The following is a 12,713-nucleotide window of genomic DNA, read 5'->3' as shown; positions in this document are numbered from 1 at the left end:
AAGTTCAGTTGCTGGCCGAGCTGCGAATATGAGAAAGTGATACAGGAAGTTGAAAAATACCAATTTAAAGAGCATTGTTATCCGCTGTTCTTTAAATTTGGTGTTTTTAGACTAAGAAGAACTACACCACTGTTGAGTCAAAGCAGTAATCAGACATTTTTGTGTTTGAAGTCAGAAGGTTTCAGATATACCGTAGAGCCGTACGCCTTAAACTGTGAACTAAGCATTTATTGCACTGCACAGATTTATTTGCACGTTGGAATCCATTTCATTTTCATTCAGGGATTTCTAATAAGCAGCAGAGTTGCATTCACACTTGGTACGTCTTTAATTATCATCTTGCGTCAGAAACAACCACAACAACCTCAAAGTTCACGGTTTAATGGGGACATAATGGAAACGGAATCAGGCGTTTATGTTATCAACATATCTACATTTAATACAGTTTCTCAAGCTCTAGGATTTCTCAAGAACAAGAAGATTAACCCTATTTTGTCAAGAAATAAAATCTGAGATACACAAGCAAATTATGTACACTGCCTGGCCGCACCCGACACCGACCAGCAACTAATTCACCACAGACACATTCAGCTGAAAAACTGGTGACCAGACAGACTAATGCCAGAGAACTAGCACGCCAACAGAAAGAAGAAAAAAACTTGGACTGAGGTATGGATGAGATAAGATGGTCGTAACTCTTCCAGCATTTCTATAGCAGAAGTTGGGGCAGTGATCTTAGTGAACCTCAAAATCCCTGTAACACGATGCTAATTTTTCTTTTCTTCCACATTGTGAGGAGATGGTGCATAAACTTGAAAAGGTGAAAAAAAAATAATGAGAAACAGCTCCTTGCTTGGCGTAAAGGAGAACAAGATTCATGCTTGACGTGAGAGTCCAAAGTCATTCCAGGCAAACAGCACGAGTCAAACACAACGTCAGAGCACATTTTTGTTTCTAGGAACGTCACAGACAGCGCGGACCATTCTCCGAACAAGCTTCAGCAACAACAACATCTTACATCTCTCAACTCTCAAACATTTAAAAGGTTTTGAATTCATTTCCAGCAACGTGAAAACTTATTTTTTTCCTCATTTTCCAGTTCAAGGCTTTTTCATGAGGACCTCACATTGTCTCTTTTTGTTAAAAAAAAGCATCTTGAATTACTCAAAGTCGTTTCTAAACCTAAAGAATATATAATGCATACATTCAACTTATCTCAATTGTCTGTAATGGGGTGTGATTGATATTGGAAGAAAACAATCCACTAGAAATCTGAGAGTATGGTGATAAGTGCGGGTGTTTGAAGTGAAAAGAGACTCCGATCCCTTTTCGGTTATCATCATGTAAAACTTGCATACAAACAACCCTTGTTCAGAACAGGATTTTTGGCATTTTAGTTACCACTTCGACAAATATACACTAAGAAGTGGGAAAATGCGCCGTTGCTTAATGAAAAAATGATTACAAAATACTGGAGTAAACACCAAATAAAAGGCCAATGTTTTGTTCAATTCTGCCACCAAAACGCAGATTTTTTTTTTCTTCCTTTCTTCTTTTTGTTTATTGGTGGAGGAGGTGAAACACTGGAGTGCAATGCTGACGCCTTCCGAGGATTGTGGCACTCAGAGAAAGAGAGACGGGGGGTTACAGTAAGGAGGGTGCGAGAGAGACCTGAGAACGTGGCCCCTATCTGAGAACAGGAAGGCTGAAAAGAGCAGAGACAGCATGACAGAGATGAAAAAGCAGAAGTAACTGCAGGATGAGAAGGTTTTAAAGGGAGCAGCAGGCCATGAACGCGCAGCCTCGGGAAGTTGTACAGCAAAGGATGTGGGGAGGAGACAGGCGGAGATACGCGGCTCCCATCTGGTAGTCCATAGTGTGGCTTTTCCTGCGTAAAGTACGTATCCAGGCAAGGGGTGATCTGTTCTCTATAGTCCTGCGTTGTCCAGGCTTTGGGTTGAGTATCGGGGGGGTATGAAGGACAAATGGGAGGCTTCTCTTCAGTAGTCCTCCACCCAGCCGTTCTCCTGGATAAAGGCATCAATTACTTCCTTCATGGCCAGGTTTGGGATCAGCTGATCCTGGGTCAGGGGGCTCCTGGTGACTGGGTCAAAATGACCTACCCGCTGCACAGGGAGCAGGTGAAATACTAGCATTAGCATCTGTAGTTCATTAATATACATAATATATGCAAATGACAAGGAGTTGAAAATTCACTACAACCGCATCTGGTTAATAGAATATCCTTACTTAGCAGTAGCGTATATTTTTAGTGTTTATTATTTAATTTTTTTTTAGGTATACTTTCCACAAGATGGAAGAGAAATACGGCTTTTAACAAAAAATTTGTTAATTAAAAGAATATGGAAGAAAATAATGGCTATAAAGAGGTTATCTTCATCTGCAACTGACTACTTAATATTGCAATTTAAATGTGTGCACGGTGATATTTTAGTGTGAAAACGTCTGTCTGACTATGGGGTATGTGACCTAAGCTCACATATTTAAGCTTTTGTATTTAAATTAATGTTACATTCAAGCTCTTGCCAAACAAGTCAGACTATGCTGTGTAAGCTTATCAGAGCCAGTAGCAGTGGAGGTTTAATTTGGCCTCTTTGGCAACACTCCCGCACCGACTGGTTTGCCAGTGCTAGAGAGGGGGAGCAACCACCAAATGCCAATCTATTATATCATAGGGAGGTAGCTAGTGCAGTTGGGATTTTTGAGACAATAGGCATTATGATTAGTAAAAAAAACAAAATATCATCATCTATAAACTGGTGCAAAGTGAAAGGGGACGTCTGATATAATTCTCTCTTAGGTCCAATCCAGGTTATCCCACTAGTGTTCTGTGACCGATCAGAAGCATGTCTTACACATACCACATATGTACTTGTCAGCAAGTGGGAGACAGATGTTACACACTGTACTGTAGCTGTGAGCAACAGGAAATGCCAAAGACATAATCATGTTCCCTACTTGCTCATAAGACTCAAGCCTTTATAGTTACTACTTGTTTCCTTATGAGACATTTGACGAACTGTAATTAAGACAGCCTGAAGACATCGCCTATAATCTGCTTGATTTGAATTTGACACATCATGAGCACGGTTGTTTTTAAGAAACTGCTGGAAACCAAACTAGATTTTTAGAGAAGCAGTATTTTCTGCTTCTACTCCAGCAGTTCCAGTGATCTTTGATGTGAGCTTCTTAAAGCGGCTGCTTTAAAGTAATTTTTTTTCAGTATTGTGTGTTCAACAATAACTGTACCTGCAGGTGCTCCTCAATGTCTTTGCGATCATAGGTGATTCCACTGGGTGTGATGCAGGGCTCCCTCATCAGCTCAAAACTGATCTTCCCACAAAGATAATCTGGAATCTCCCGCTTCTGCTGGGACAAAAAGAAAGAAAAGAAAAGCAGACACAGCAATCAGTTCAGTTACACACTACAATATACTCTGACTTACCAAAGGTACACTAGTGAAAATTAAAACGGTCCTGCACTGTCCTCCTTCATGACCATTCAGTTTATCAACAGCATTCTTTAGTTCACTGACTCACTGCCTAGTAGTCCTCTATTTCTGAAAATAAATTTTATTCTCAAACCAAAACACCAACCGATTTTCAAAATGAATGTTATAAAAAAACATTATTGTTAAGGATAAAAATATCGTCAAACTGTTTTAATCAAGGCCAGACCTATTTTTGTATTAACTTTCATCAGTCATCACTAAACACCTCCTGAAACCAACAGAAACATCCCAATGGCCGACCGTGCACGGTCATTTCAACCGACAATTACCTCAGACCAGTCAACAACTATCTATAGCAAGAACCTTGATAAACACACAGCAGTTACCATAGGAACAGTTTGGGCCAAAAATAAAGAGTAGATGTAAGTCTTCAGGTGACTTCATAAGTGCGTTTTTATCAGATGCAGAAACAAGGATCAGTGATAAGGAACTTGGCTGAATATACAGCAAAGGAGAAATGCAGCTGCTGTTGCTGCTGTTGCTATGCCAACCATTACAGACGACAGTCTGAGATTGGTGTGTGGGTGAATGTCATCTGTGTGTGTCCGTCTAGGATATGTGACCCGCAACCATTACGTTTTCCTCCCTTTTACCTCCTGTGTGTTATCTCACTACACAACCAGTGGTAATAACTTGTTTTCATACTCACTTTTCTTTTCTCATCCACCTGAGAGAAGAGCTCATCCATGTCCACCAGATACTTGTCCTGAGCAGGCCACATTTTTGTGTTACCAAAATATTCAGACATGTTAAAGAATATCTAATTGTGTGTTAAACAACATAATTTCAACATTTCTACATGAAGGGTTTAATAAATGAAGTGTAAAAAGTGTAAAAACATACATGTTTTGATGCAATCTTGGCAGCATCGCCTCCATTTTGATTGTCATCCTGTTTTTCTTTGTATTCTTCCAGTTCTCTGCAAGAGGATGAAGTTAATATAAATGATCTGTCCATTTAAAAAAAAAAAAAAAGATCTACACAGCAGACTCATCTGAGCAATTTGCAGTGTTCATCTATCAATAATTACCACCTTACCACCTACAAATAATTCTCACCTTTCCTTCTCAGCCAGTATGAGTTTGGTCAGATAGGCGTGTAACTCGTTCTCTTGGTTGATGCGCTTCTCTTCGATGCTGTTCCAACGCTTTTTCTTGGCAATGCGCAAAGCGCTGGGGATGTCATCTCCAAAATTCAGCCTCTGTTCTTTTGCCAAGTTATAAGCTGTAAAACAAAAACATCACTATAGCGACTCTACACTGCGAAACATATGCTTCGCCCACATGCCGCCTCGTGGTCCAACAGCTTACATAAAAGGTGTCATCATTTTGATTATTACAAACATCACAGATAGTAAAAAGTTGCAGCTGATGCCGGGCTCAGCACTCAGCACTTTGAACTTTTACTCTGCGACCAGTGACACCGACTTGAGTTCACAAAGAAGTAAATGTGTGATCTTAAATATGAAAGAGGAAATAAATGATTAAGATCGTGTAGGACACGTATCAAACTGCAACCGAAATGTTGCAACATTTTCATCATCATTTAAATGTTTGCTCTGACCTTTCTGCAGGTTTCCGATGGCCTCGTCGTAGTTCTCCAGCTCCAGGTGACACTGGCCTAAGAAGAAGTGGGCCTTCACAGACTGACTGTCCAGCTCTAATGCGTGCTTACAATCAGCCAGAGCCTTGTCGTGCTGCTGCAGCTTCACGTGGCAGAGAGCCCTGTTGGTGTAGTACACTGCCACAGATGGATTACGGTTCTGTGAGACAGGACACAGTATAAATTACAGTGCGCTTTGTTATTATTTGTAATCACAATAGCATCCAAAGGGAAACCACGTCTACTTAACAAGATCAGACAGGACTGAGTGTTGAATCAGTTACAGTAAAGAGCCTCAGCGTTCATGTTGCACAGTTAACTCACAATAGCTTTACTGTAACACGTAGCAGCTTCCTGGTACTTGCGGCAGAGGAACAGCCGGTTTCCCTGCTCCTTCAGCTCCTGTGCGGTGGAACTCTTCTCCGGGCTGCCGGCCATCTTCTCCACCGGCTCCGCGGGGCCCGCCTCGCCCTGCTTCCCTATCCTGTTCCCCGTCTCTTCGGCTGGCTAGAGGACAGGTTCAAGAATGCCCCGTCCGCCCTGGATCGCACTCACTGGATCGGAGACACAGTGGGTGTAAAGTTGGGGCAACATCCACGACGTGCCCTCGCTGCAATACACCTGCAATGCGCGTCTTCCTGGGCGAAATTAGGCGCAGCGCTTGATGCCACCCAAAAGGCATTCGTTTAATTCGCTGACTGTGCACACGGCTGAAAAAATACAACGAGGTGGCTGGACTGCCGGCGAATTAACTATTCATATGACGGACACGAGCCAGCTATCCAGCCCTCAGAGAGCAGGGTTGTAACACTACTCCACTGGAGTGAACAAGAAACATTAAGAATTCATTATTAACACTTTGCGCATCTGACATAAAGCTCGTGTAGCCTCAGGCAAAGACCCACTGTGACAATGTTGTCAACTTTAGTCAAAAGCAGACAAGAAATTGGTGCTATGCTATGCTATTTTGGTAAAGCTAGCATTAAAAGCTACGCTGTTAGTTTACGCCGGGTTAGCTAAGAAAATGACAATGTTGCTCACTAGACTGTATTACTTGTGCTCACAACACTTCGCATAGAGTCTGTGGATACTTACCACGTTGGGTGGCAATTCGTTGTAGGTTTTATTAACGTTTAGCACAAAGCCGCTAAGCTACACAACCTCAGCAAACACAAATGAGCTAATGCTAAGTGTTAGCTTGTTTCCTACACAGCCCATTTTTACTGCTTCCATTCAAGTCAGAGTCTCTTTCTAACATCCATGGATTCAAGTTCTTACCTTTAATTAGGAATCGTACATCCAGCCGAAACAGATTTGATATAATTTGATATCAAATTTTAATCGATTATCTTCTTGCTCATACGAGCTGCTGTCATGACAGGTTGTTGTTATGCTGACGTCAAGCGCTTTACGTTGACGGAAGCCGAGAGGAGGCTCTTTAGTCCAAGAAACACATTAATAGAAACAAATTGCGTTATTTGCAGCACTACTGTGTCTTGTCCCAGGAACTTTGCACGAAATCAACAAAAAAAACAACAATAAAAATAAAATACAATGCAATACAGTTGACTTCTCTTATAAGAGCTACAAATGAGCGCGATGTACATACACGTGTATACATTTTATGATGTATCCCTCACACACAACATGAAAACTCAAAGTATTTACATAAACTGCTCTTTATATACCACCCCACCCCAGATCACAAGTTATGGTACATCCCCTCCCGTATGGGAGCCTGACTGACTGGAGGGGAACCACAACTCGAAGTAACCAGCAGATGGCGCTCCACAATAAAAATTTGTCCAAACTTTAATTCTGACACCAATGTAATTATTCACTGGGGAAAATAGGAGAGGGAAAAGAACTGGTCCTTTTTTTTCTTTCTTTCTTTTTTTGATGTTGAAAATGTTTGATACATTACAGACTACACTACTACACTACACTGAATCTTGTGAGTTAATGATAGTGATAGTTAAAGTTGCCCACTTAACCTAATATTGATCATTAAGGTTATCAAAAGGAGCAAAAATATTTTTCATATTGCAAATATTACAGACAGCTTCATTTTGCCGGTGGATTCACACATTTCATCACAGTGTTCAGTTGGAGGGATCTTCAGGGAGAGGGTCTAGATTATGATCAAGAATTTGGGATCTATATTGTCAGGGACATCCCACCCACAGAGTAATCTATAGATGACCTTTATAGAGCTTAATTCCATGAAAACATCCAAGTTCAGCAGCAGTGGAATTAGCAAGGCTGTGATTGTGGACAGGGTCACTTTCATCCCAGCCTGCCGGGCCTCCGCATAGAGATCAATGTGTGAAGATTAGACCACATCCACTGAGCAAACACACAGATAAATGTGTGAAGGGAGACGTTGAGCCGCAGACCCACCAGCACTGTGTGTCCCCAGCTGTGTTTACCTATCTCCGCCAGTCTGGTCCCCTGATCCCCCCAAGAACACCCACCTACCCAACTAATCTGTAGGTCACAAGAACACAAAAGTCTTCACCCATTGATTTAAATGGGGATGGACACAATATTAGAAATACCTCCACAGCTTACAAAACAGCCATGAAATTCAATGAATCCCTCTGAACAGTTTCAACAAAACATTGTAATCTCAGTGAAGGCGGGCTTTATTAAAGGCCCGGAGCTACGTTTATATCTTAACTGTAACTGTGTGATGGGAAATGTGTATTTTGTTACTGGAGAAATTAGTTTCAGGGTAAAACTAAGTTGATGCTGATGAAGTGAGACAAACATATATTTTTTTTTCTTTTCCAAATTATAATGTTGCCGGAGTTTTGGCACTGTAGGGGCACCAAAAATGTACAATAATGTATTAGAGGAAATTATTTGACCATAAACTCTGCTTAGGTTGCCAGAAATACTCACCCAAAAAGTTTAAGGACAGACCAAAACATATGTGAGTGATATGTGGGGAACTGTTTACATCTCTTACAAGCATTGCTAACTGAGGTATAGCTTCTGGCCAGTGTTCAATTCATGTTGTGCTATGTTTAAGGCAGCATCCCATTGCTGGTCTGTTGTACTCAGCTCATCCTCCCACACACTCCTTATTGATGTAAGAGGCCCAAAGGAAACTGCCACAGAGTTATACGATATAGAGATACATTTCGTTTGATTAGGGTCTACTGAAGGGGATTTAGTGCAGGACTGTTAAATTAGAATGCACTTGTTTTCACTAGTGTACGTAATCAGCTGGTAAGTGAGTGTACATAAGGTTTAGATTCTACATAGCATCATCTGTGTGTATCTCAGTGCCATAAAGATGGTTATGAGTAATGCCTCTGTATGAAAAGCTGAGGGAAAATAGACTACAAGCACACACTCCATTTAAAGTACCCATTGCTTTCTTTTAAACTGCTCATTCATTACTGTAGCTCTTCATCCACTCCTTCCATCCACCATCCCAACCGTCACCCTACGCCATCCCGCCCATCAAACCCAACGGCTGCCCACTGCACCAGCTGGCTGAGCTTCCAGTCACCTTGGCAACGAGACCAGGAAGTTGCCCGGCTCCTCTGGCACAGCTGAAAAGCTGCCGCTTCCTGATTGAGTCTGGTCTTTCTTTCTGCCTGTGTAGTCGTTTTCCCATTTGGCAGTGTCCTCGGCTATTTAGCGCCAAAGAGCCTGAAAAGAGAAAAGGGGCGAACACACTCTCCTTTAGTGTTGAAGGAAACCTCAGGTTCAAATGGGTAGAACAAAAGCAGTATTTATCCACAATGGTGGCCTTTTGTTCGGTGGGTTTGCTCATTTCGAGAGAGGGAAAGTCTCATGGCAGTTTGTTTAAGTGGGTCTGAATGCAACATGTAAAAACAGTGAAAGAATAGTTGTACTGTCTACACTGTATGAAGAGGAATAATTTATGACACAGGGTATTAGTCAAATTTTCTTCACTGGACAAACGTATATGTCTACCAACACACTCTCATTAACTACCTCACTGTGACGCCACAGAAAACATTAAGCTCACACCTACCCTGCTGTTAATCACAACTTTCCATCTTTATCCATCTACTCCATCAGTCCTTTCATTCGCTCCTCAATCGAGAACCAAGAACCTACTGTGCCACGTTTACGCCTGTTTGTTTGACTGCAGTTTGAAGGCACTCTGTAAGATGCAAAGGTTCATTTTGCCAGCAATGTAACATCTAATACTGAATCACCATAATTCTTAATGCTGATGAGTTGCATTGTCTCACCAAAAAAAAAAGAAAAAAAAGTGAGGAGGTATTTCATATCAGCAGCTCTGCACGTTACAGCCACTTTATACCTAAATCTTTGACAGTCATTTAAAATGACCAAGTGGAGGTGTAAGTGTACATTTACGTACATAAAACTGACTCCTTAGAGTTAAATTAGGGATATCCTGATATTACCCTGAAGGCAAGTAAGAGAAAGGCCAGAGATACCCAAGGGGTTAAAGGTCATCTACACACCTCTGCAGCCCTGATTAAACTTCCTGACAAAGGGAGGGGGGTGGAACAACTCAGCTTACCTCCTAAGGATGGATCCATCGCTTTTATTATGGCTTTGCCTGTGCACACACGCACGCGCACACACACACACACACACACACACGCATGCAGGGGAGGTGGATTTCTAATGCTCATTATTTTTTACACTAATGCATGTATTGTTACTATAATTGTCTTCTTACTCTTACTTATAATACTTATAATTACCAATACCATGGATTTAAAATGCAAATAAATAAAACCACAATATTTGAGGAAATATCATGATTAGCATCAACTTATAACTTTTAATAAAGCTTTACTTTTAAGACTGGGCACAAACGTCTCCAGTGTGTTTGGCAGCACCAGTTGATTCAGCACCTAAAAAAAGCTTAAGCAAACTAAAATCAAAGAGTTTGTTTTTGAAACTTGCAGTGTTAGTCCAAAAATCCTTTACTCTCTGGAGGGGGTTAACAGCTGAGTGACTGAAACACCCCCGCTTCCCAAGACACCCACACAGCCTCGGATTGACGGGTGATGGCTGTGGATGGAGGCAGCTGCCGTTTTAAGTGGCAGTGAAGAAGTGTCACAATAGAGTTTTTGGAGGGAAATCAAACCTCCTGTGTCTGACTACTTCAAGGATGTGGAGGGAAATTCAACTTTCCCTCCTTCACCGCGACAATTCTAAATATAAAATAAGCAGCGATGCAACAGACAGCTACCTCCTGATGGAAACAATATTTGTTTACTTATTGCAATTAAGTGCAGGCTGCCAAAGACTGAGACTTTTTTTTATAATTATAATGAGCTTTGTTTTAGTTGTATCTCATCACATTATCAATTCAAAAGCAGTCGTTCTGTTAAAGCTTGAGCAGTTTACTCATGATGACTAATCAGTGGGTTTTTCACTCTGAAAATCAATGGGGATCTTCCCAGGAGATCGGACAACCAACCGGGTCACCAAGAAGTGACTTTCCCTCCCTGTGTCTTGATGCGCCCTCCATCTCCCCCTTCCCCTTCCCCACTGTGCTGCTCCCCCCTGAGGACATGCTCTCCAGGGTCACAAAACTCCACCCTGCCCCAACCCCCCTCTAAACACAATCCAAAGGAGCTAAAGCAGACATAATGAGCTATGGGCTAATTGTGTGCAGTGTGTGTGTGTGTGTGTGTGTGTGTGTGTGTGTGTGTGTGCTGGCCAGACAGAGATTTGTTTGGGGGCGGGTGGGGTGCGATCTCACACAGTCCTTCAGGGCGATATGTGTGTTTTTAGATATCTGGTAGTCATGCGCAGAGGAATTTCTATAAGAGGAAACCCAAACTGATTACAAAAACAATTAGCTCATTTATCTCAAAGTTCCATGCAAAGTCGGTTGCTTGGTGAACCTTGACATGCAAATTCAACCCATTTCTGACAATTGAAAAACGCCTTGATAGTGGAGATGTGCGATCGAGACAGGGTGAATCAAATAGTTAAACGACAATTAGCGAGCCAGCTAACTGTAAGAGCTTTTTTTTCATTTTATATTAACTGAAATCAAACACACTCAAATGTTGTTTTATCTCCTTAACCCATGATATTAGCACAAGTGTCAGCACCAACTGACAACATAGCTTCAAGCTAGTTAGCTTGGAGAGTGTTTATTTATTTATTTATTTATTTATTTTCTTTCAATAAAGTTTGATGAGTTGATATCCAGTCCCGAGAACAAGATGTTGAGCAAACAAGCCAAGCACGAAATAAAAAGAAAGAAGCTTGGGCAGCTATTTTAACACTTGTTTTTTTGCTAGCCTATTGGCTAATAGCTTTCTAGTCATTTACGAGCTAGCCTTTCAAGTTGTCTCTGCGTCTCCAAGATATGCAGCAACATTATTTTGCCACTTTTGGTTGTAGGTTTATCTTGTAAGGTGAAAATAAAGATAGACGTGGTAATGGTTTGCACGGGAGTACGTTGAAAAGAATCGTAGCTTCTGGTTGCGTGATAAGGGGTTTTCCCTGATACTTCAAACAGAAGCAAACTTGCAAGAAACACAGACCAGCCTGCAAGTGGGTTAATGTACCTACCATGAATACAGTGACCTGACAAGGTAAACAAAATTAAACTAGATATTGCACTGTGGCATCACATGGGGACCTTGTTAGAGTTATTTGTTAATCTCAAACACCACAGAACTGTACATCTGAGGAAAAATCACTTCTTTAGAATCTCCAAACATCTGAGACAAGGCAAGTTCAGCAGCTTGTGAGCGTAGTATTTGTAACCTTGTAAGACTAATCATCAATATTTGCACCACTTGATGCTCAAATCTTGTTTTTCTTTAGCTTTTTGTTCAGTATTGGATTTGTTTTAGGGAGCCCGGCAAAGTTCATTTCAGACACACAAAACGGCTAAGAAAACACAGGGAATCATTTCAGAACCACTTGAGCATGAAATTAACTGCGCTGGTTTGGACTAATATAAATACTGGCATACTTGAATGATGAACACAGAATATTTTCCTGTGTCTGGATGCTGTTAATCATTAAGTTTGGATGGGATCAGAATGAGACATGTTTAGTTTGGATTACTCTGTTGATGAGTCATTTGCTCAATATGTACAACTTTTCTATCTGTCCTCTTTCTGTTCGTGGACTGTGATGACTAATAGGTATCAGTGCTTCATTCCACGAAGAATGTGTATATGTGCCATTAGTCAAAACCAAGGTTTCCGTCTACCCAAGGTTTTGTCTGTCTTTCTCTGAATAGAACAAATACTCATCTCTTTATTCTTCCCGGAACAGTCCAGCTATTTGTTGTTATGTAAAGTTGCTGAAAAGCCGCTTTTCTTGATCCCAGAAGTGTGTAGTCGGCAGATCCCAAATTGGACGGTAATCAGATCAGTGCAAGGAGTTTGACAAATGACCAATGACAAGCACTGGACCCTGGAGGATGGGAGGGGTTGAGGCTGGGGGTCAGAGGTTAGCTTTTCAGAACCGCTCAATCGAAGGGCCATTAAATCCCATCTTTGTGAGATTTCTCAGTGAGGCGCGGTGGTTCTATTGGATGCCCCCAATCTATGCACGGCATGGCATGCAAAAGCTACATGTCTTG

The 12,713-nt window shown here is 41.4% G+C and overlaps 1 protein-coding gene across 1 annotated transcript; it reads right to left on the bottom strand.

Annotated features, from left to right (window-relative positions):
• Positions 1-309: 309 nt before the first annotated feature.
• stub1 (STIP1 homology and U-Box containing protein 1) lies at positions 310-6,680 on the bottom strand. The gene is made up of 8 exons (XM_047608395.1): positions 6,413-6,680; positions 5,459-5,688; positions 5,096-5,294; positions 4,591-4,756; positions 4,376-4,451; positions 4,182-4,238; positions 3,271-3,387; positions 310-2,126 (listed from the first exon to the last, which is right to left on the bottom strand). The coding sequence occupies exons 2-8, from the start codon at positions 5,570-5,572 to the stop codon at positions 2,001-2,003; spliced, it is 855 nt and encodes a 284-aa protein (XP_047464351.1). The 5' UTR covers positions 5,573-5,688; positions 6,413-6,680; the 3' UTR covers positions 310-2,000.
• Between the last annotated feature and the right edge of the window lie 6,033 nt (positions 6,681-12,713).

Source organism: Mugil cephalus, chromosome 16 (genome assembly GCF_022458985.1).
Source record: "Mugil cephalus isolate CIBA_MC_2020 chromosome 16, CIBA_Mcephalus_1.1, whole genome shotgun sequence".
NCBI classification, from domain to species: domain Eukaryota; kingdom Metazoa; phylum Chordata; class Actinopteri; order Mugiliformes; family Mugilidae; genus Mugil; species Mugil cephalus.
Note: the sequence above shows the minus strand (reverse complement) of the source record. Positions and strands in the feature narration are given on the sequence as shown.